General features: G+C 43.0%; 1 protein-coding gene across 1 annotated transcript in view; it reads left to right on the plus strand.

Annotated features, from left to right (window-relative positions):
- The window catches only part of itga8 (integrin, alpha 8), a 45,321-nt gene that overhangs the window by 14,267 nt on the left and 5,696 nt on the right, over positions 1-25,358 (plus strand). Inside the window, exons 10-25 of the mRNA XM_079640506.1 lie at positions 676-732; positions 896-948; positions 1,032-1,237; positions 3,602-3,799; positions 10,183-10,228; positions 10,556-10,663; positions 13,855-13,910; positions 14,328-14,485; positions 14,642-14,773; positions 15,756-15,823; positions 16,407-16,554; positions 17,744-17,836; positions 20,696-20,775; positions 21,251-21,331; positions 22,646-22,751; positions 24,214-24,372. Of these exons, the coding sequence (XP_079496632.1) occupies positions 676-732; positions 896-948; positions 1,032-1,237; positions 3,602-3,799; positions 10,183-10,228; positions 10,556-10,663; positions 13,855-13,910; positions 14,328-14,485; positions 14,642-14,773; positions 15,756-15,823; positions 16,407-16,554; positions 17,744-17,836; positions 20,696-20,775; positions 21,251-21,331; positions 22,646-22,751; positions 24,214-24,372 (1,749 nt within the window). The remainder of the gene's footprint in view (positions 1-675; positions 733-895; positions 949-1,031; positions 1,238-3,601; positions 3,800-10,182; positions 10,229-10,555; positions 10,664-13,854; positions 13,911-14,327; positions 14,486-14,641; positions 14,774-15,755; positions 15,824-16,406; positions 16,555-17,743; positions 17,837-20,695; positions 20,776-21,250; positions 21,332-22,645; positions 22,752-24,213; positions 24,373-25,358) is intronic.

Below are 25,358 nucleotides of genomic sequence, written 5' to 3' on the forward strand. Positions count from 1 at the left end.
CCTTCCTGTTCAGACAGTGCACTGTAGGTGTCATGGAGGAGGGGGCTTGCAGCTCACAGTAGGGGGAGCATTATGAGAGATGCAGGGCGGCCATGTTTGAGGCCTGGCACTGAAGTGGCTGTCAACTCTGATCAGGTTTCCTCTATGAACAATCTGACAAAACAGATTGCATGAAAGTTAACGTTTGAGCTGGTGTTTTAATATTTGTGTTTACACATCCTCATCTGTCTGTGTTCGTAAGCCTATCCTGGTTTAGTATGTGTTTGAGAAATCTGTGATTGGGTCCTCCAACGTGTGTCCTCCTGTGTGTGTACGTGTAGCCCCCGGCTGTCCCCATGTGGTTGTTATTTTAGGTCTTATGAAGGAATTCTCAGCCTCCCCCATCCGTCTCTCCATCGACCGGGGTTAAAATGGGGGGGGGAAGAGGGAAAGATGAGGGGGGGAAATGGTAAAGGCACAAAGATGATGACGGTGGGGGAGGGCTGGGAAAAAAAGAAAAGAGGTTTCAGTAGAATAAAAGTTTTTTTATGGGGTTTAGGACTCTTTTTTTTGCATTCTTCATGTGCCTGTTTGTCAGACTGCTTGGCCATGTTTGCTCTTTAAGTGCTTCAAGGAAAAGTCTGGTGTTTCATTATCCTTCTGTATTGTTTCTGACAGTCTATTGTTTTTTTTTAGGTTGTCATGATCAACTCCACCAATCTGACCTTCATCCAGAACTTCACAGGGGAACAGGTACTGTAGGAGCATCATTTTATGCTATATTGCAGGGCTGCATGTAAACTGCTGATATGGGTGTTCATTCATTTTGAATGGGCATGAACATACATTTAAATAAAGTAATGTAACCTGATTGGTTTTACAAAATAATTATGCCCTTTCCTTGTCCATTTCTCAGATGGCCTCCTATTTTGGTTACTCAGTGGCTGTCACTGACCTTAATGGAGATGGGTAGGTAGAACATGTCTTTGTCACCCTAGACACATACTCTCTTTTGTCTATAGAACCATTGACACTTCAGTTTATGCTCCCAGGACCGACGATGTGCTGGTTGGGGCGCCCCTCTACATGGAGAGGGAGATGGAGAGCAAGCCCAGAGAGGTGGGGAAGGTCTACCTGTACCTGCAGATGGCCCCACTCACTTTCTCCAAACCTGTTCCCCTCACCGGCATGTACACCTTTGGGCGATTTGGCACGTCTATAGCACCGCTAGGAGACGTCAACCAGGATGGATACAATGGTATGTTGAGAGGATGAAAGCCAGATAGAGACCGAGAAGAAAAGGGAAAGACGAGATAAAAAGGAAATTGAGCCAGATGAAGTTCATCTAAATAAATATACAAGATGAGAGCGATAACACAAAGAAAAATGAGAAGGAGGTGGGAAATTAAACAGAATCCTTTTCATTTATTTTGTGTGAGTGCATTAACCTCTTTCCCTTGTCTTTGTCTGCCTATGTCCATCTGCCGTTTCTCGATGACAGACAAATCTTTTTATGTGTTTCCTGTGCCTCTCGGTCTGTTTTGTCTCGGACGGAGGAGATCCTATCATATGCTGCTGCTTGAGAAGGCTTTAAGCTCTTCAGCCAATCAGGAAGTGCGGCGATGAAAGGTTGTCTGCGTGAACTTGTTTCCTCCTGTGATGATCATGGATAAGGCCATGTGTGTGTAAGAGTGTGTGTGGATTGGAGTTATTTTTAACTCACCAGATGTGACCTAAGATAAAATCATTTGGGAATTTCTGTCCTGCAGCCCAGTGTTCATTCCTCTTCAATGTGTTTGTTTTATCCTCACATTCATTGAACAAAGACACACACACACACACACACACACACACACACACACACACACACACACACACACACACACACACACACACACACACACACACACACACACACACACACACACACACAAACTAGTCCGCCTGCTGACCAAATGCTACATAAAGCCAAAGCATGTTTAATGCTGCTTTCAAAATAAATGAACTGGTGCACATCTTGGCTTCATATGACATCAATCCCGCTGATTTATGTTTTATTCATTCATAGACAGCCTGCGTTAATGTGTGTCCCACCCTTTTAAATGCTTTAACCATCAGATCAATAACCATTGGATCAATACTGAAGCTTTCTCTGTCCTGTAACAGACTGTAAATCACATCAGGCTGTCTGTCTGGATGTGACCGTCTCTGAGGAGGAGATGGAGCGGGCTGATGTGACATGTAGAGAGAAGACTTGTTGAGAGTTAATCTAATGAGTCCATGTCTGGGAATTATTTAATTATTCAGCATTATGTTATGGCATCACCATAGAAAAACATTGCGACCAGGGTTTTCAGCAGGGTTTACCTGTGCCCTCGTTTGCATAATCACTGACAGATACCATTTCTGTCTGTGATGACACTGAGCCTCTTGCTTTGCACATAACAGAGGCCTCATCACTCCTTTTCAAATGTTGTCATAAAAGCAGAACCAGACCCATTTCCTCTCATCTTCATCGCTTCATCAATGTCAGCTGTAGAAAGAAACGTTACAATTGAACTAATTCAAGTTGCCATCTGGCTCTTTTTGTTTTTAATATATTTTTTGATCGATCCTCTCTGGCTGTCTGCATTGCTCACACAGTGTCAGCCTGTTCCCCTCTGAGCGAGACAATCTACTATAGTTTTGGTCTCAGTGATCACAGTGGGTGTTCTGCTGTTTTGCTGTGGATGTCTGCATTGTGTGGGAAGTTGTTGAGCGATGCCCATAAGCGACTTTCACATTATTTGAAGACTTTTTTCTTAAAGTAAGATGTTTTTTTGCACAGCTATTCAGTTATGTACACATCCCCACGCATAGACACACAGACGTGCGCACGCACAGGCTCATATATACACTTGCACACACACATGGTTGCATTTATGCTCACTACCCCACAATCTGCTTCATGTGGAACTAGTTGTTTAGGCTGAGAGAGAGAGGGGGTCCGGAGACAAACAGGATGTCTAGAGGTGTATGGACAGATACAGTACTGAGGGTCACTTTTATACAGGACAGTGCAATATCTGGACATCAAGAGTATGCTAGAATAATCATACAGTTTTCATATAAGGACAGGTGCTTGAAGTATGTTAATGATGAGAAGATTGATACCACCCTCATATCTGTTTGGCAAGTTTTGAGGTAGAGCCGGGAGACATTAGCTAAACTCACAGACCGGACGCAGGTGGAAACAGATAGCCTGGCTTTCTCTAGGGACTTACATTTAAATAAATGCATGTCAGCCTCTCTAAAGCTTGCTAATTAATTATACTATATCTGCATTGTTTAATCCTGAACACAAAGTAAGTTGAGAGCCAGTTAGCATGCTGATGTTAACATTTAGCTCAAACTCAAACAGTGCCCAGACAGAAAAAGATATAAACAAGATTTTAAGATAAGTAAAAATAAATGGAAATAACAGAAGAGGTAAATGACCATGCTGACATACAGTAATCCCCCAGTGCAGGTAAAGGACGGTCAAACTCTTTTCCTTCTACCTGCATGTTTTCCTCTGCTTCTGTCTCAGGGGGGCATTATCCCTGCTGATGTCTAAACCATACGTGTTTGTGTCATCCCTTAGACGTGGCAGTGGGCTGTCCGTTCGGAGGAGAGGACCGTGGAGGCAGAGTATTGATCTTCAACGGTAACAGAGACGTGGTCACGCAAGGCCTGACGCTGAGCCAAGAGCTGAAAGCGGCCAGGACCCCCAGTGGCAGCTTGCCTGGATATGGATTCACTCTGAGAGGAGGCCAGGACCTGGACAGCAATCAGTATCCTGGTAAATACTCACACTCGCGAGTCAGTGCGTCTCCACTCAATTCCCCATCTTACAGTCAAAATTCTTCCTCAAGCTTGCATTCTTTTACTTTTCCACTTTCCTTGCAGCTCCTCTCATTACAGCCTCCCTCCTCTTCAATCTTGACCTACACATTTCATGCTTCCCCCCCAATGTACTCCTACCTACCATTCCCATGTTTTCAAGCTTTGCTTTTCTTCTCCTCTCTGTTAAAGTCATCAGTCAGAAGTAGGGGGTAAAGGAAAGAGTGCCAATGAACTGCTGCCGCATCAATTCTTTAGGGATTTACAGTACTCAAGAAGGAGAGAAAACACAAGATTGAGAGAGCGAGAAAGAAAGAAGCATAATAATACATTATCCGCATGTTCAGTCTGCCAGACATTCAAGCCTCAACCCATATCCCTAAACTATGAGCAGACAATACAGCATTCAATCAAATTACATTCAGACAACTGCCACCTACTTACTTTACCAGACGCCTCCACCTTCTGACCTTAGAAATATCTTTAAAAACCTCACTACGATCCTAAGAAAGCTGCAAAGGAGGGGAGAAGTACAAAGCTGTTTATATACTAGAGTTTTTAGAACAGAAAATGTCCATTTTAAACAAAGCCGGCCTGTAAAACCACAGTTTTACTACCTAATTTTCTCCCTAATTTAGAGCCACTCTGCTCCCAGCACTACTCTGGCTTTGTGCTTCCACAAATTAGCCTGAAAATGAGAATTTGTTTAGTTTTACCTTTTCTTTTCTTTGCCCCCACTCCCTTTTTTCTTTTCATTTTGCTATTATAACAGATTTCTTCATTCCACAAACAGGATATCAAGGGAAATAAACACACAGGAGTACACACAAGTTCACATGTGTGGCTTTGATCAGTTTCACTGGCAGCTAGAGAGTGTATGTTGAGCGTTTGCCAGGCTCCGGGTCAAAGCGAGACCTTGTGCAGACCTACAGCAAATCAGAGATCCCGGATTAAAAACATTGTACAGTTAATACACACAAAGGGGCAGCAGGTTGAAACCAAGGCTGGTGGAGTAGAAACTCACGGGTGGCATAGCTTTCTGCCAACACACACCAAATAAACATGCACACAAAAAGACGTGCAGCACTTGTGTCGTCTGTCATTAGAGAGCTGGCTGGCGGAAGTGAAACACACACACACAAATACACACACACACACACACACACACACACACACACACAGACGAGTGTCGTTAGCAAAGTAGTAAAGTCACACTGTTCAAAGGAGCCGAGATGTTTGATCAGTATTATGAGAGGACTGCTCAGGCGTCTGGAGGGCCTGCTAAAGATGCCATATGCTCCTGTAGAGGTTACATGTTATTAGTCTATTGCAAGAACACAGAGAGAGGAAAGGAGGATGATTAAACTCCACTTTTAGCTTTGGTGGTTTTGTTTTCTACAAGATTATGTCACATTCTTGTGTATTTATTTAAAGCTTACAGTAGGAAATGAAAGCAGGAAGAGGCGCTAGATGACAAAGAAGGCAGAAAAGCAATAAAAAAGTCAGCCACTGTTAAACTCAACTGCACATGATAGGGCTTCATTAAACTACAGATAACTTTGGTGGAGAGCATGACACAGAGTTGATGTTTCACTGTTGCAATGGAGGCCAATAGGCAGACTAATGCTCAGGCTAAAGGCTGGAGTTAAGGTGGGGGTCAGCTGTGTATCAGAAGGGGGTCAGATTGCCTACGGGTGTGTTTCAGGTTCAACCATGAGGTCAGAGGTCAAAAACTGACAATGTTTTACCTGTCAATCACACAACTTGCATAGAGAGTTACAGGCACAGAAACATGTCAGGGTTGAGGATTTGCATGTGTGTGGTGGCGAGGGTTCATTAGGTGGGTCATTAGATCACTAATTAGGTGTTTAATTTATTACTATGCTCCGTGTCTATTCATATATTTAGTGACCATCTTTTGTAGTTTGCCTTTTCATCTTACATTACATTGCATTTAGCTGACGCTTTTATCCAAAGCGACTTAAAATAAGTACATTCGAACCAGGAAGATACAACCTTGAAGAAAACAGAATCATATAAGTACATCAGGTTTCATAGAGCCAAACATTTCAAGTGCTACTCAACTGGCTTTAGATAAGCCAGCCCTTTATTAGTATATAAGTGCTTTGTTAGTAATTCAATCGCTCGAAGTGGAGTCTAAAGAGATGAGTTTTCAGTTTGCGCCGGAAGATGTGTAAGCTTTCTGCTGTCCTGATTTCAATGGGGAGCTCATTCCACCATTTTGGAGCCAGGATAGCAAACCCACGTGTTTTTGCTTATGGGAACTTGGGTCCCCCTCGCAGTGCGGGTGCAGCGAGCTGTTTGGCTGATGCAGAGTGGAGTGCACGTGCTGGGGTGTACAGTTTAACCATGTCCTGGATGTAGGAAGGGCCAGATCCATTCGCAGCATGGTACGCTAGTACTAGTGTCTTGAAGTGGATTCTAGCAGTTACTGGAAGCCAGTGAAGGGAGCGGAGGAGCGGTGTGGTGTGGGAGAATTTTGGAAAGTTGAAGACCAGACGAGCCGCTGCATTCTGGATGAGCTGCAGAGGTCGGATGGCACATGCAGGTAGAGCAGCCAGGAGGGAGTTGCAGTAGTCTAGGCGTGAGGTGACGAGAGCCTGGACCAGAACCTGCGCTGATTTCTGGGTCAGCTGGGGACGTATCCTCCTGATGTTGTAAAGGGTGTATCTGCAGCAGCGGGTTGTTGCAGCAATGTTTGCAGTGAAGGACAGTTTGTTATCTAGGGTCACACCCAGATTCCTTGCAGTCTGAGTCGGGGAAACAACAGAGGTGCCGATGTTGATTGTTAGGTCAAGAGTGGGACAATCTTTTCCCGGAAGGAAAAGCAGTTCAGTCTTGTCAAGGTTGAGCTTGAGGTGATGAGCAGACATCCACTGAGAGATGTCTGCTAGGCAAGGAGAGATGTGTGCGACGACCTGGGTCTCTGAGCGGGGAAAGGACAGAATTAGTTGGGTGTCGTCAGCGTAGCAGTGGTATGAAAAAACCATGCGCGCTAATGACAGATCCGAGCGAGTTTGTGTACAAGGAGAAGAGAAGGGGATCAAGAACAGAGCCCTGAGGGATACCTGTAGTTAATTGACAAGGGTTGGACTCGGACCCTCTCCAAGTTACCCTGTAGGTGCGGTCTTTGAGGTATAAGGTGAGGAGGGAAAGTGCAGTGCCTGAAACTCGAAGTTCTTGGAGAGTGCGAAGGAGGATCTGATGATTCACCGTATCGAATGCAGCAGACAGGTCCAAAAGGATGATGACAGAGGAGAGGGAGGCTGCTTTAGCCGTGTGCAGTTCCTCAGAGACAGCAAGGAGAGCAGTTTCTGTTGAGTGACCTGCCTTGAAACCAGACTGGTGCGGATCCAGAAGGTTGTTCTGATGGAGATAACAGGAGAGTTGTTTAAAGACAGCGCGTTCAAGTGTTTTTGACAGGAACGGGAGGAGAGAGACAGGCCTGTAGTTTATAACATCGGACGGGTTGAGAGTGGGTTTCTTTAGGAGAGGGTTTACTCTTGCCTCCTTGAGACTGTTTGGAAAGTGACCAGCAGTTAGAGAAGTGTTGATGAAATGGGTGAAAAACGGTAGAATATCAGGAACGACAGTTTGAAGGAGGTTTGAAGGGATAGGGTCCAGAGGACAGGTGGTAGGACGGGCAGAGGTAATGAGGGTAAGAACCTCACTTGGAGAGAGAGGGGAGAAGGAGGTCAGTGTGTGGGTGAAAGGAGGTTCTGGTGACCCAGCGGTGAGTAAAGGTGAGTCAGAAAAAGAAGAGCGAATATCATCAAGGGACATCTTAAAATGGACATTTAGATTACATTTCATTACATTCTTTGAGCAATACTCTATACATTATGTTACCTTTTTATGCCACTTCTTGTTTACTCAGGCATATCGTTTTTTCTTTTATTAAAAAGTTAAGTTGGTGCAAAGTTAAATAATCAAACCTCAATGTTATGCACCAAATCAATTCCTCCCCAATTAGGAACGGCTGACTGCCCCTGTCTTTAGTGTGAAATATGTACTTCCAGGCCAAAAAGTGTTTACAATGTTTATTGTAGCTGGCAAGTTACCAAAGCTTTAAAATCACACACATGTATCCAAGAATTAAGATATCCTCTATTTCTCAAGCCGCCTCATTTTCCACTGAGTGCCATTGACCTTTGGCATCTCATCATGGAGGCCAGTCCCCTGCAGACAAACGGGCCGTGAGGGCAGGCAGCCAGTGACAGCTTGACAGTCTGTCTAAACTCTGGATGGAGGTTGTGTTTTCACAGCCCAGGACAGACACCATCCACCCAAGCAGCTCAGTTACAGACAATACCTGCCACCAATGAGTGGAGTGTATATGAGAGTGCACACACTGGTGTATCAGCCCATTTGTGCGTTGGTGGTTCGGTGCGTCTCTATACACGCTCACCTCAAACCAACAGTGGCAGGCGAGCTTTCCTGTACTTAAGGAAATGGAATTGACAGGGAAAGGAAAGTGGGACGTTATTTGATTTAGCCCTTTGGAGCAGCCATGCGCGCACTCACACTCTTACACACACTTAACCCCAAAGGTGCCCTCTCCACATATCAGTCTCATGTCATATAGTGGTTTTGAAAGCAAACCAAAGAGTGACGATAAGGAGAACAGACAACTACTGTATCAAAAACCCCAACACATGGCAGTGGGGTTGGATTCCAGGTTATAAAACTCCAACAGCAGGATGGACAGAGGAATCCGGACTGGGACTGCAGTCCTCTGTTTCTCTCGCTCTGCTAAAACACACCTTGCTTCTGATGGCTTTCACAGATTGCGGTTTAGGGCCTAATGCACTATCCTTTGCCCTCCCTGTTCTTTCTATCACTCCCCCCTCTTCCTCCTCCTGAACTCTTTTTCCCCCTTTTCCGTACCTCTCCAACTGCCCCACAAAAATCCACATCTTGAGGTCCTTTCTCGGTGCAGGATTTTCGATACAGTACACACAGAGAGCCACACACTCATAGCGAACCCCAGGGGAAGAAGGACAGGGCCTAAATGTTTAATGTTGTGGTTTCAGGGGGACTCAGTGACTGCAGCCAAAGGCAGAAACAGATGTGCCTCTCTCAGATTCAATTAGTCCCTTTCTTCTGAAATACTCAGGAGAGGAAAGACACAGCAAATGACAAGCAATCACTACAAGAGTGCACTTCCAGCAGCTTAGTCCAATACTGCCTGCAACCCGGTTAGCACAGCACTCCCCGCTGACAGGCGCTGATAGTTAGTTGCTTCTCAAATAAGAGTACAGTATATGATGTGTTTCACAGTTTTATGTTTCTGTGAATACATTTTTGGATCATTTATTGCCTTTATTTTCATTTTTTTTTGTAATGTAATAGGTCAAACCCTTAATGAATACAAAATAAAGAAATGATTTAATTAAACGTAACATAAGCTGCAGCCGCAGTTGCTTTTCACTGGGCAGCATGAGTTTATTCTGTCTTTCTCATGATCACACACGTTTTGCTGCATCTGGCAGTGGTGGCTTGAATCCATTAAGTGCCTCTCTTCAGTTTCACATTGTTTTAATCAGCACTCGTTTGTGTGCCTGTCTGTTTCTATGTGAGTGTGCGGCTTTCAATGGTATGTGTCCCCTAACCGCAGCCATTAAATACAAAGCTCTATTTTAAACTGATGAGAGCCAATCGAAAATGTGTGTTCATCACAAAAACCATGAAAAACAAATACAAATCACATATAGATGAGATCTGGTGCTGCTTACAATTAGGAACTGTTTGGAAATGTTGTTGCTTAGCGAAATGTGATTGGAGCGATGTGAACTTTCTAATGGCGCTGGAATGCAGCATGGGGTCCCTGTCTCGCAGCACACACACACACACATATGAACACACACATGAACCCACAATCACTAACGCATGTTGTGTTTATGAATTTAGTCTTGGCTGGGTCATGTGTAAAAGGAAAATAAAGAAAATGCTGGTGATATCAGAAAGTCAAGGCTACATTAGTGTGTGTGTGTGTGTGTGTGTGTGTGTGTGTGTGTGTGTGTGTGTGTGTGTGTGTGTGTGTGTGTGTGTGTGTGTGTGTGTGTGTGTGTGTGTGTGTGTGTGTGTGTGTGTGTGTGTGTGTGTGTGTGTGTGTGTGTGTGTGTGTGTGTGTGTGTGTGTGTGTGTGTGTGTGTGTGTGTGTGTGTGTGTGTGTGTGTGTGTGTGTGTGTGTGTGTGATAAATGTGGCATGTCTGTGTTTGATGAAGATTGCTGGAGACCTTGAAATCAGTCCCATCTGTGGCATTCTTTGAAGCCTTGCCTCTCTCTCTCTCTCTTTCTCTCTCTCTCTCTCTCTGCAGATCTGATCGTGGGGGCATTCGGCGCAGGGGAGGTGTCGGTGTACAGGTATGAATGTGTACAAGGCGCTTTGTCTCGTCCTTAAATATGCTTGTTTCACACATTTGTGCCTTTCCTAAAAGTCTGGGAGAATTAAGTGAGATTTTGTGTGTGTGTGTGTGTGTGTGTGTGTGTGTGTGTGTGTGTGTGTGTGTGTGTGTGTGTGTGTGTGTGTGTGTGTGTGTGTGTGTGTGTGTGTGTGTGTGTGTGTGTGTGTGTGTGTGTGTGTGTGTGTGTGTGTGTGTGTGTGTGTGTGTGTGTGTGTGTGTGTGTGTGTGTGTGTGTGTGTGTGTGTGTGTGTGTGTGTGTGTGTGTGTGTGTGTGTGTGTTGAATAGGTCTCGAGCTGTGGTGTCTGTGGAAGCTGAAATGATCTTGACTCCCAGAATCCTGAACCCCGATGACCGACAGTGTCACCTGCCTGAAACAGACATCATGGTTACCTGGTAAGAAGAGCATGTAGGAAGTCTCTAAGAACCATTATTATCTAAATAGACAACATTTATCGAATAGAATAGAATCGGAGGAATGAAACCCTCTTTAATGTTCACACACACACACACACACACACACACACACACACACACACACACACACACACACACACACACACACACACACACAAACTAATGTCTATGATTCAAATAAGAATAATGTACTGCATGATACTATCCCTAACCCAACTGATAATTATAAGACTTTATAATAGATGTTTCTTTTATATAATCTTCTCCTCACTCTTTACCAAACACCTCAATATTGCTGTAATTCTTTCAGCTGTGTGTGTAGACTATCCTCCATCTCTTTTGGGAATGAAATCGTGGGGGGCCAATAGTGTCCATCAACGCCACACTCAAAGTCAATACAGTATAGTATTTGAGTTTACTCAAATCTCTACAGTTAAAGGGTTCAAAGTCTTAAAGAAGACTAATGAGGCCCACGCTGCTCTGATCCCCTGAGCAGTAACACAAATCGTACTGCTTATACTGTTTCATAAAACGCTATGCAATATAAAGTATACACCTTCACAAATCATACTGACAGATGTGACAAATATTTCACCCCTGTGCTTTAGACGTCTGCCATCAACAATGATCAGTGACTGCGAGTATTATGCAAAAATGTAGAAGCGCACTCATATAACCTGGAATTGCTGATTTATGAGACCCTGCTATTAATTTAATACGGCATAATTCTATTTTGATTACGTTATTGTTCCTGTGGGTAGCGAGTGGCTTTGAACAGTCTGGGGGTGAGTCTAGTTGAGGGGAACGGGCCCAAAGGCTCATGCTGCCTCGCCACAGTCTATTGTTGCTTCAAACTTATTGGGGCTGAAACAGCTATAGGACTCTTTGGAGGGGAGAATTGTGCTCGGCTAGTTGCCATCATGGTGTCTGTGTGTGTGTGTCTTGTGTGTGTGTGTAGTGGTCTGTGAGGGTTGGCAGCGAGCGAAACGGGAACAGGGTTTTGGCCGGATTGACAGAAAGAACTAAACTGTGGAATTCTATCAAAACATAACTCAGCTTATTTAAATAAACTGCTGTAAAGATTTGGTCGCAGCTATGGAGTCAGATAGGACATGGAACATAGACACACATGCAGAGAGTCAAACAGCAGTAAGTGGAATTAAGGGATGTCTGAGGCTCTTGTGTTTCAGATTTTGTATTTGTTTCCCTGGCCTGCGGTTAGAGCTGGAGAGACCACGGCGGGAGGTCAGGTCCAGTTCGCACCGCTCATGTATTACCATTACATCTGAGTCACAGGGTTAAGTATCACATTTTTGGGGGAAATAATTGCAATATTTTTAAAACCCAGGTGGTCAGTTAAAATGGTATTTCCAAAAGACCCTTCAAAACATCTGGAAATAAATTATCCACTGCACATTTGTTAATTATTTTACTTATGATCACTAACCCTATGGAAAATATGAATGTACAGTATCTTGCACGTGTTTAATACAGTAGTGTCATACAAACTCAAGTTTTTGGCAACTAATATTTGTTTATTAACAGTGTACAACTACTTTACTTGTATATAAAAATGGCTTGCTCATAGAGATAAATGACCAAGTCATCACTCCTCCCAGCTAGTCAAGTTACTGTTTCGTACATCACTCATGCAGGAGGCAGCTCTTGTCAATAATCTCTCAGATCTAACTCTAGCCTATACCTGTATACAGATAAAGTCAGAGACTAGCTGGTGAACATAGTGAAGTATTTTGCAACTAAAGAACAGGACGTTTTCCCCAGGAATTAGAGGAGACTAAATACAGAGCTGAAAGAGAGTGATTAGTAAACTAAAATCCATTGTATGTAGAAAAACCTAACCACAATGAATGTTACTGTTGCTCTGGAACTCTTGAGGCCAAAAGCAAAGATTTTCCTCATTTTCGAAAGATGTTAAGGAAATAATTTTTCCGAAAATCACATGCTTTTACCATTTGACTCGAATGTAATGGTGATACATGAGAGGTACACACTGTGGCTAGAAGGATTAAAGAGTGGTGGAAAACGAGGGGCGGGTACTTAATGACCAGTGTTAAATTGAACCTCCTTACTCATTAAGTGGACCCGGGGAAGTCGGGGAAGGGATTTATTGTGCCTGTTTGCAGGCAGGGCCGGATAGCGGGGTGGAGCACAGATGCATTTTGGGGGAAATTACATACTGTAATGACTAACCCAAGCAACAGAGTTGTTGTCTGTAAAATGGGGGTCATTTCCGTGCTGCATACACTTAGGTTTGAAACACACTGCTTATTAGAGTCACACTTGAGCACACTACCCTAAAAAAACACTCACATGCTTACATGCAACACCTATTAAATACACATGAAACCACCTGGAGAAGTCAAAATGACTTAGGGGAGCAATTTTTAAAATAGAAACATGTATTTTATCGCACGCATAAACTCACAGCTGCATCACATATTGAGAACGCAGGGAAACTAGCTCATCATGATTGTGTCATCTCAGCGAGATAATTATTAACAAACACACACGCATCCATTACATCTGCTTTTGGATGTTGGGGTTTGTGGAGTAAACCCAAACAGACAATATTCACATGAAGTCATTTCCCCTCGTGCCTCATTATGCTTAGTCTTCAGAATCAGGAGCATTGCGTCTGTAAGCTTCCTCAGATTAGTGCATATTAACAGCGCTCAGCTCCCTGTGTGGGAGTCTCTTTCCTGTTCTTGATTAAAGGGGCGATAAGACACACACACATTCACGTTACACATATATTAATACACACTGAAATAGAGGAAATGCAGAAATGTTTCCAAGTCTCCCATGTCTAATTGAGGGCCTCACAGGGACCTCAGTGTGGTATTTCACTGTCCCCTGGGCCTGGAGCACAGTCAGGAATAAGTTCATTTAGTGGTATAGATATTTTTTTTCTAACTTTGTGATGTATGCAAATATGAAGGAAGTATTATGTCTGCAATAATACCATGTTAAATGTTCCACGATAAAAGGTCCCAATAGTAATTTGACTCTTAAACGTTGGCACCACTGTGGATGTGCGTCAAAAGACAGCAAGAGTGTGTTAATAATTGGTTTATCATGCTAACAGTAATCACAATCTTCTCCCTCTCTCTTGTCTGTCTCTTTATCTTCATAAAATGACTTTCCTGCAGTCTGAAGGTGGAAGTGTGTGCAGCAGTGAGCGGAGTGGGGATCCCCAGCTCTGTAGGTAAGCAGCTGTGCACTGTGTTGGCGAATGACAGAGGGAGGGAAAAGAGAAAAGCACCGAGGGAGGGACAGCAGTCAGAGCTAATGTATCCAATGTATCTCTCATAAGAGTTTCCTGCTGTGAAACTGCAGCTCTGCCGCGCCGATCATAGTGGAGAACAAAGGGTGGAAACAAGAATAGGGTAGACAGCGGAGGTGTAAAGTACTGTTTCCACTTTCTAATGATGCCCTGTAGAGTAGAGCCCCTCCATGGTGCCTTACTTCATAACTAATGGGATGTAATGTACATTTAAAGCGAACAAGCGTGTGGATTCAACAGTTAAGGAGTTTCTCGATCGCCTATTTAACACTCAATGTCAATGCTTTTCTCTCACCTCTCCATCCGTCTTCACCTCTTTATCATTACTTCCTGTTCCAGACCTGAGAGCAGAGCTGCAGCTGGACTGGTTGAAAGGCAACAGAGGCGGAGTTAAGAGAGTTTTGTTCCTGGACACGCAGCAGCCTCAGAGCACAGGGCTCCTGAAATTGGGACACAACCGCCCACGTTCATGCCTGAGCTACACCATCTACCTGAGAGTGAGCAAATCACACACTGCACAAACATATGTCATAGCTTTTGTGTAATTCTGTGTATTTACATACATGTAATGTATGTAAATGTTCTGTTCTGTTTGTAAAACTAAACAAGGTTGACTTACTTCATATTTTCACCTCTTTCTTATGCTTTCTTAGGAGGAGGAAGATTTCAGGGACAAATTGACCCCGATCTCACTGGCTCTGAACTACAGCTTGGCCCCCCCATTTCATGGTCAAAACCTCCCGCCTGTCCTCAACCATTACAGCAGCACCTTCCTTCAAGAGCATGTGAGTGGATATATACAGTATAAGCATAATATCTTACATACATATATATATAAGGTTTAGTATTGTTCAGATTTTCCATTTTGGGACTTGGCTATTTTGGTTCCTTCAATTCCATGTTTGTCCATCATGGAAAAGGGTCCCTCCTCTGTTGCTCTTTCTGATCTTTCTTATTTTTCCCCCAGTTAAATTGTTTCCTTTTTGTGGAGTTTTTCCATGTCCAAAATTGGGTTTCTTAGGTTGAAAGGTGTCATATGCTGGATAGATTGTAAAGCCCCTTGAGGCAAGTTTGTGATTTATTATATTGGGCTGAATAAATAAGACCGAATTGACTTGAAGCCCAATTCTGAGCACATACTGCCACATTTAGGACTTGAGGTTATATTTAAGTCACTCGTTCTTTAAAATGCTTGTCTCAGACAGGCACACACACATCATCTGTTTTACCTTTCAAGCTCAACCTTACCTGTTCACAGGAAAGATCAGATGGTCAAGCCTGTAAACATAGACATTCTTTCCAAGCGAAAGTTCATCATTCACAAACGTAACTATAAATAAATCAAAACTTCCCTGCATGGCAATATATGTCAGGCGGGTGCAGGTCAGTCAATAAAAAAGGAAGAAAGGGCCAAAAAAACAGCTTTGGCGCAGCTCCAAACGATATAATTATCAAAGAAGCTAGTCTGTTGAAGAATATGAGAAAAACAATGTTTTTTCTTCCACTTAAATGTTAGATGTAATACTAAGAACAGTGGAGAAATAAGGAGAACATATTACAAAATCTTAAAATAACCAAACCTCAGCGCTAAGTCGGTGCAAACTTAACCCAAGACTTTTGACCCTTTTTGCATGTTAAGAGTCTATATGTTTACAGCACCTGCATCCTGGTGGGTTTGTTACTATTTTGGGCTTCATGATGATGTCCAGTGTACCTTAACAATTTCCTCATGACAGTCCCTTTCTCTGTGCCCCTCTTCCTCCTCAGGCTTACATTCTCCTGGACTGCGGTGACGACAATATTTGTGTCCCCGACCTGGAGCTCTCTGCCAGCATGTAAGACTGACACCAGCACCTCTGACCTCAACCTGTAAACACTCAACACTTCACACTCACCTAAGAAACTAAGAAAATATGCCTGTTACTCCTCACACAATGAGCAAAGTTTACACTCAAGTTGCTCACATTATAGTTCCATTTACCATATGGTGTGTGTGTATGTGTGTGAGGGTGTTTGTGTGCATACGTGAATTAGCCTACTCTCTCTATAGTGTTTCCAGCTGTACGATATCTCCATGGCACCGTTATACAAACATCCTGTCACCCTCAACTGACACACACACACACACACACACACACACACACACACACACACACACACACACACACACACACACACACACACACACACACATGTTTGTCCGGGTCAGGGGTATTGCATTCCATACAGCATGAACCAATAAGGTCCAGTCCTACAAAATTATCCACAAGACTTAATTTGAAATTAAAACTCGGGACAAGAGTTGAACATTCTTTTATGTATCTGCACCAAAGTGCTTTATTTTCTATGTCTTTTACATGACTGAAAATACCCCTTTCTCTGTGTTCTTCTCTCCTTTTTTATAAAACACACTCACAGGGACCGCTCAGAGCTGGTGATTGGAGATGATAATCTGGTCATGTTGACCATCACTGCAGTGAACCAAGGAGAGGGAGCCTATGAGACAGAGCTCCACACACTGATCCCACCGGAGGCTGACTATATTGGAGTAGAGCGTAGAGTGGAGGTAAATAAATAAACACACCAACACGCACATTTGTCTTAAATCTAATTTTTTTATATTGAGAGCCAATGGAGTGGAAACTTTAATAGACATAAAGTAAAGAGGAAGCTGTCTCATCATGATTGATTACCAAGTGGTCCTTTGAAATGAGGGAGTTTGCTATTTGAGCAGGGGCGGTTCTAGGCGGGGCAAGGGGGCCAGTGCCCTCCTAACGCTGACTTTGGACCCCCCTGTGGCCCCCCTGAAAATAAAAATAGTTTATGATTAAACGATTTCTTGCCTGAAGGAATAGGCGGAACTAACGATATTTGTCATTCTAGTCGGACCCATTAGAGCAGGGGTCTCCAACACGTCGATCGCGTGGCGTAATTTCCACTGGGGACAGGGGGGATATGTCCCCCCACTTTTCGAAATCCTGTTTCCCGAACTTTACAAATATGTTTATTATTCTTTTTGAGCGCAAGCCGTCTTCGCCACAGAGGAGCACACAGCCTCTGTGAGCAAGCGAGACAGAAAGAGCACACCTTTATCTAGTTAATATAGATGTAAAAAATAAAGTAAGACATCATTTCAATGTGTACTATAGGACAGTAAAATAAAGATGTGTTGATTATTGAAAAGTATAAAGCTCCCTTTCAATAAAGGCCCCCAGTCAATTTGGTCTATAACCACCACTGTTTTTGAGGCTGCAGTTACAGTATGACATCACATCCTGTTGTGTCTCTGTGGCGTGTGTTTGTTTGGAGTGATTAAGGTGAGGCTATCAGCAGGTTATGCTTTACTGGCAACAGCCCAAAAGCCCCTATTCTGATTTACAAGCTGCATTAGTGACCACGGAAATGGATAGGGTCAACTGCTTTGTGTGCAGAGTGTGTGTGTGTGAGTGTATATCTGTGTGTGTTTGCCCGTGTGTGCGCTAATGAGAGTGTAATGGGGCTGTTTGATTGATGAGGTTGTTAGTGTCGGAGTATTCATCACTCTTCCTCTCATGCCTTCCCCCTCCCATCACTCCATCTCTTTTCCACCCTCTTGCTCCCTTCCCCCTTTGATGCTGTTATCCGTCCCTCTGTTGTTCTTTTATTTCCCCTCTTGACTCTACAATGCTCCCCATTTGCCGCTTTCATTCACTTTTGACTCATCATCTCATAAACTTGACTTGTCTTTCTCTCCTCTTCTCTTTTCTCCTGTCTAGTCCCTGTCTCAGCTGAATTGCGAGTACAAGATGGTCAATGAGTCGAGAATGGTGGTCTGTGACCTCGGGAACCCAATGGTGGCTGGGACAGAGGTGAGTTTTTACACCCAAAAGCACAAACACACACACTTTTTCAATAAAACATCCCTTTCCCTGTCAAGAAGCTGCCACTGTTATTCCTCAGGTTTAATTCACACTGATTGATGGTTTGCAATGTTTACTGATCATCACCTTGACCCTCATTCCTCACACTGTGACTCCCCATGCTTCCAACTCAGTGTGTGTGTGTGTGTGTGTGTGTGTGTGTGTGTGTGTGTGTGTGTGTGTGTGTGTGTGTGTGTGTGTGTGTGTGTGTGTGTGTGTGTGTGTGTGTGTGTGTGTGTGTGTGTGTGTGTGTGTGTGTGTGTGTGTGTGTGTGTGTGTGTGTGTGTGTGTGTGTGTGTGTGTGTGTGTGTGTGTGTGTGTGTGTGTGTGTGCGAGCATAGGAGTGTGTGCGGAATGTAATAATAATCCATTTAGCTCTTGGATGGATGACACATGCAGGAAGTCAAGGCTTTGTTATATATAGAGTGGGCCTTTCCTACAGTACATGAAATCCTACAACACCGGTGTACGTATGTGTGCCACAAAGCATGTCACATGCGCTTCAGTGTGTGTAAGTGATAAAGTGTGTGTATTACCCTAAATGTAGGGTCTCTAAAGGTGTCAAGGTCGCCACAGAGGTGCATTTTCAGCTGTTAAGGTGACGCAAGGTATATTGATGAATCAATTATGTGGTCATGTTTCACTGTTGGGGGTGGAGAGCACAACAAGGTAATCTGAAGGAGACAAGGCATGTGTATATGAGTATTTGCGGGTCTTTGAAAGTGTGTGTGTGTGTGTGTGTGTGTGTGTGTGTGTGTGTGTGTGTGTGTGTGTGTGTGTGTGTGTGTGTGTGTGTGTGTGTGTGTGTGTGTGTGTGTGTGTGTGTGTGTGTGTGTGTGTGTGTGTGTGTGTGTGTGTGTGTGTGTGTGTGTGTGTGTGTGTGTGTGTGTGCTCCCTAGCCGTCCAGATGTTTCCCATATTTAACTCTCCCCTTGCCCCATTGGACGTTCAGGAATCTGTGAGCTTATGCAGAACATACTTCCATATACCCAATACACACTGAAGCTACATTGTGCAACGAAATAGTCGCTGGAGTTCACTCCTTGTGCCACATGACACAGCTGTAGTGCATCACTGAGCGGGGTGAGAGGTACAAGCCTGAAGGAAAGATGGTTTTGGCTTCAGTAAGCACATCTGCCTGCCTGTCTCTCTAATGCTTTTTCTTTTGTCCTGATTTTTGTACAATGAGCTTTGTTGGAATTGAGCAGAATTTAACATATTTTGCAGCAGCTTTGGTACCAATCAATGGTTGATTACAAAAATGTCTGGGCAACGATTCAAATAATCATATAGAAAAGAAAACTTTTAAAATGATGTTATATTTACACTTTTGCTTTATGAGAAGCTCAGTTATATTCACATCAAATTTAAATGCACAGCTAGTGGAAATCCGCATTAATGAAAAAAGTAAAGCCTTTTATACATTTACACAGATTTAAAACCATAGGTATGGTGTGCAGGTATTGTGTTTTTTCGCCATAACATGTGAAGTCTGAGTTTGGTCTCACAATGTATGAGTCATTTGTCAATATGATACTTATATAAATCATAACCCCGAAACCCTATATTTAATTCTCCTCATCTAAAATGTTTTGAGTGTCTGACCTCAGGCCTCTGTTACTGGGCTTTTTAAAGCTTTTTAAGCACAGCAACAGAGCCGTGACTGTTAAATTGTTATTCGTTCCAATGGATGCCAATGGTGACAAGTCTGTATGGCTGACATAAATTATTATAATGCCTTCTCAAACCACTGCCCCACATAAACCACTTCTCCCAGCATTATTTTAAAGAATCTTCTTTTTGCCAAAATGTGGTTAAATGCATAACTTGGCAAAAGCTTTGTAGCTTCGAGAAGGGCAGTAACCAAACACAGAAGCAGTCTATTCAGACATATTGTGGAAAATCATAATTATTTGAAAAATAAATACAGCGTATAATCTGGCAATATTGCACGAGTGGTTTGAGATCATTTCTATAGATGTTTTGATGATTTTTTTCCACCATAAAAATGTACAATCTGTTGTAAGCTAAATGAAGCTGACTACAGCTGATGGGCTCTCTTTAAACCTTTACTGCTGGGATGTGACGTTCAAAATATTTTAAGAGACACAGATGACCTCTTCAGACTTTGTTGCACCGTCTCTTTCCGGAGTATCGTAGCAGATACTGACGTCTCCTCAGAACGAGTCATACTCACTTGGTTTCTGTTTCTTTAGATCTTTCCTGCCTGACTTTGTAGTTCTCTACCACACCCCGCCTCAGGCCTGTCTGGTGAAGTGTTAGTGCGAGTCTGCATGCTGTCATTTCCCTCCAAGGACCATGAGTTTGACCTGTTGTTCAGTCTGGCACACATGAGAGCACGCACGTCCGTCCACACTGTTACACAGCGACAAGCGTGTGTACACACACACACACACACACACACACACACACACACACTGTCGTCGACGTACTGCAGTTGAAAATGAACTTAATCCTCCACGTGTTTTGAGTTAACCTAGAGGAGAGGAGATTTAAATTGTGGAGAGACAAGAAACTAAAGTGTAGTTTTTGAGTGTGTGCAGTCTGCATTGTCAATGATTTATATGATTCTGTTGTTAACACAAACACAGACCAGATTGTCTGCCTTTATAACTGTCTATTCCTGGTCATTTTAAACATGATGTGGCCTTTGATGTAAAGATGCATCTTATCCCTGTCTGTTTTTTCTCTCTGCCTTGTCTCATTAACTGTCCTCCTCTTTCTCCTGTCACATGTGTTTTACACGTTCTCTCTTTTTGTTTGCTTTTTCTCCACACTCTTGCCCAGCTGTCTGTTGGTTTGAGGTTTTCTGTCCAAAGGCTGGATGATGCCGGACCCAAGATCAGATTCGAGCTACAGATCCACAGGTGACACGCCCCCCAACTCTCACGCATACCCCCCAACCTCCCACACACAACACACACAAAGAGCTGTTTGTCCTTCTTCTGAGCCATGTAAATAAGTTCTGTGTCTGTCGTGATCTCGTCGCTGTGGTTTGATGAAACTAACCGCAGCGACTGAAGAAGACGGATGGCCCGGAGGAACTCCAGGGAGGAGACAAGCCCTACACAACATATTCACTGTTTGTTTCACTGAATTGATTTTGATACATCACTAGGCACAGATGGTTAAATGTTGGCCGAACCCGCTGCCAGGGAAATGCTTATTGGAGTCAGCTGAACATAAAACTACAGCTTTATTATGAGCTTTTACTTTGCATTGTAACACAGCCTGTTGTTACATTTTAGCAAATAAATACAGAATGAAGGGCATAGTCGTTGAAATGTGTATTTTATTGGATCCATTTGATTTCATCTAAACTCCCTTTAAATCTCTCCGCAGTTCCAACAAAGACAACTCCAACAGCAACCCAGTCAGTTTAAATCTGTCCATCGCTGCCAGAGCTCAACTTGATTTACGCGGGTGAGTCAAGCATCTTTGTGTGTGAGAGCGTGTCGTCTTCTCGGAAACACAGTGACAGCTTCCTTTGTTGCTGCGTCTGTTTCACAAAAGATACACTTGATCTGCTTTGGGTCTAAACTTTTTGGTGTCTGAAGGATATTACTCTCCTATTATAGTGTTGAAATGTGTGAGGCATGTTTATTTACCGATGGAGAACAGCATGAAAAAAACATCAACCAAATAAATGTGACCTAATCATGTGCACATGGGTTACTTTTAAGCCTTTGACATGTTCATGGATGCCCATATGCCCACTGACACACACACGCACACACTTCAAAGCCTGGAGCCCTGCATGGCTTTGTTTGGGTGTGGTCAGCTGTTCATACAAACAGAGGAGAATGGGATGAGAGAGAGGAGGACATATGAGTTCATGTGTTTGTAAAGTTAAAGTTTCCTACCTAAGCTGGGTTCATCTAGCATTTAGAATTATGCATTTTTTAATTAAAGTAGGACAGGGTGATTTGGTCCATCATGCTGTGTGCTAAACCAGGTCATTTGCTGCCCATTTACCTTATACAAGTATGCTACCATACAGACGTAAACAATTTTGCCAACTTTCAGTATGCAAATCGAGCAGAATCAGCTTTGCACCATTTACATTTCAAAACCAGGTGTAAACCAGTTCGTTTTTTTGTCGACAGTCTCTTAACCCTCTGAGACCCACATAGGACATTTCCGTTTTTGTATATATTTGCCTTATAAATTGTCATTTCTTTGCAGTATAATCAAGTTGTACACGTCCCAGAAATCAGCACAACCTCAGCTAATGATATATGTCACTCATTAGAGACTTATATACACTAATAGGGGATATTTGCCTATAAATAAAAAACGGAACTTGAATCGTTTACTTGTTTCATTAAAAGGAACTGCTAACCATAACATTGAAAGAAACATTCAACACAGACAATTGCATACATTTATTATCATTGTATCAGAACTGATTAGAAGATTCTAACTTATTCTGTTCATTAGTTATGCCCATTCTTTTGTGTTAACTTAGCAATAATACATCATATATTTTAGCATTCAGGTGAGTTAATGATGGTACTGTCTTGCAATATGTTAGAATATCATAATAAAAGTAAAGTATAAAAGCCACAAAGTGTATATCTTCCAGACATGAAATACCAGGCCCTCCAATATAACAACTTAGATGTTGTTCTTCTGGAAAGGCTCAGAATTGTATCTTGTGCCATACTCACGGCCCCATACTTAACCTATCAGTGTGTGTCTGCATCGGTGTCACTGAGTTGTTTCTCCTCTCTTCAGGGTGTCTCATCCCTCGCAGGTGGTGCTGCCATTCCCACGCTGGGAGCCCAAAGAGAAGCCTGTCAAAGAGGACGACGTGGGACCGCAAGTCACACACATCTATGAGGTAAATGCACTCCATACATCCACACACAGCTGAGTCTCATGTGAAGAGGAAGGTGGAGGGGCTCTCAGAGAGGAAGAGGTGTAGGCTGGATTGCTTTGTACTAACCACAAAGCAGGTCACATTTGTAGATTGTTTGGATGAAAAGGGCGGAAAAATAGGTGTCTAAGGTTGTAAATTAGGCTAAAGCAAGACAGGGGCTCTGTAGAATGAAGTAAACAGCAACACACACACACAAACACACACACACACACACACACACACACTCAGTAAAACCAGTAGCTCCATAAAGAATTAGGCTCTGGCTGATCAAAGGTCTCCAGCTCAGAAGTAATTACTGCTGTGAAGGCGGGAAAAACAGAAGGGGGGGAGGAACAGAAAAGGGCATGAGGAGCAAAAGGAAAGGGACGGAAGGGAAAAGTAATTATTCTTAAAAGTGGACAAAGGTTAATGAGTATTAATCACTGAAAAGGAAAAACAAGGTCAACAGAGGTACATTTAGATAAGAGGAGGGAAGATAGCAGACAGGTTGGCGACAGATTACAATAGGGGGGGGGGTGTGTGTGTGTGTGTGTGTGTGTGTGTGTGTGTGTGTGTGTGTGTGTGTGTGTGTGTGTGTGTGTGTGTGTGTGTGTGTGTGTGTGTGTGTGTGTGTGTGTGTGTGTGTGTGTGTGTGTGTGTGTGTGTGTGTGTGTGTGTGTGTGTGTGTGTGTGTGTGTGTGTTTTTGCCAGTACATGTGATTTCTTTTTATTTTAAAGGGACGACTGCTTCATTGAACCCGAGTGCAGCCGTGTCTGGCCTGTCCTGCAGCTGATAATGATTTTCATTTGCGGTGCTTTTCCCAGTTAGCAGCTGCTTCTACTTAGAGAGGACAGGGTTTTTTTTTTTTGCTCTTGCAGAATTCCTGCCCTGCAGCACCAGGATCATGTCCTGTTTGGATGACTTGCTTTAGTGTTAATTACTGTGTGTGTGTGTGTGTGTGTGTGTGTGTGTGTGTGTGTGTGTGTGTGTGTGTGTGTGTGTGTGTGTGTGTGTGTGTGTGTGTGTGTGTGTGTGTGTGTGTGTGTGTGTGTGTGTGTGTGTGTGTGTGTGTGTGTGTGTGTGTGTGTGTGTGTGTGTGTGTGTGTGTGTGTGTGTGTGGAGAGATGAATATACGTCATGGGGTAGAACATGAGGATTTATTGAATTGATGGTTCATTTAAGCTCATAACTCATTTATCCTGATTTTGGTGTGGAATGATGAGCCAGGTGATGCTGTAGGTTTTTCTTGTATTCCATTTCAATCCCCAGTGACTAAAGCCGGAAAAGGTATTATCTTCACTAAAACGCAGGTGGCCCGTGTCATCATCCCAAAGTTATGATAACCTAATTATAGCCTAGGTCACTTGAGACCTACTATTAAGCCATAAGAAAGCTCAATGCTGACATCTCTGTGTGTTTTTTCTGTTCCTTCTTTGTCTCCAGCTCCATAACTCTGGTCCCAGCAGTATTCAGGACGCGGAGCTGCAGGTCGGCTGGCCTTCCCGTTTCCGTGACGAGAACCTGCTGTATGCCATGGAGATCAAAACTGACGGACCAATTAGCTGCCGGACGAACACCAGCCTCAACCCACTTGGCCTTCAGGTAACAAAACATTGTATAAACATAGACAAGCTTATGAATGCAAACACATATTTTAGATCCAAGTTTATAATTAAGCCCATATTGCCTGCAGTGCAAATAAATATGCTTTGTAGAATTTCTAACCACTTTCTGTGAAACCACCAGAACCACTGCAATTCTGAACTTTTATTTAATATTTGCTTGCGGCTTATTCATCCATTTATTTCTCCATCATATAAACCCGCTTATTTAAAACATAATTGTACACGCTGTTCTGACTGCTTTCAATGTTCTCTGCCAGTTGGCTCTAAGTGATTGGGGATGGAGCATTATGCTTATTAGCAGAAATGAGATCTGGAGTTGTTTCCAATGTGTATGATATCATCTGTAGAGTAATTCTAAAAGAAAACACACAGTGATTTCTAAAAGGGCATACTTATGTTAGAAACTAAAATTCTGCTAGCTGTAATCATATATGAAAACAAGTCACAGCACGTGTTTAAGAGTGAGATTATTTTCTTTCCTTTCTTCCTGATTCGGTAATTTTCAACTGCTCAACATTTCACAGTGTCCCTGTCATTTCCTCCGTGTGGACTAGACTGATTGACACACATTTTGTCAGCAGACACTTCTTTCACCAGCATGAGGAGTACTTACATAGGCTCTTTGTTGTTACTTGGACGAACACATTTTAATATGTTAATTGGGGCTCTGGTAACTTGTGACAGACAGTAGTTATTTTCCAACATTTCATCTAAATCAATAAATCAGAAACATATATATTAAATGAAAAATAACGAAATAGTTTGAGGCTGAACAGTAGAAGCCACTATTGCTGAAACTCCTGATCCCTCACCAGCTTCCCACCAGCCCACACCGCCATTTCCATTCATAAAAAGCCTAGGAAACTCGACTGGCTAGTGGTTAATTACCACAGTTTTCCCTGTGTTCGGGGTAATAAATGTAAGCAAGGTGACTTTTAGTAAAACTTTATTTAATAGTTATAT

This window comes from Notothenia rossii (genome assembly GCF_949606895.1).
Source record: "Notothenia rossii genome assembly, chromosome: 7".
NCBI classification, from domain to species: Eukaryota; Metazoa; Chordata; class Actinopteri; order Perciformes; family Nototheniidae; genus Notothenia; species Notothenia rossii.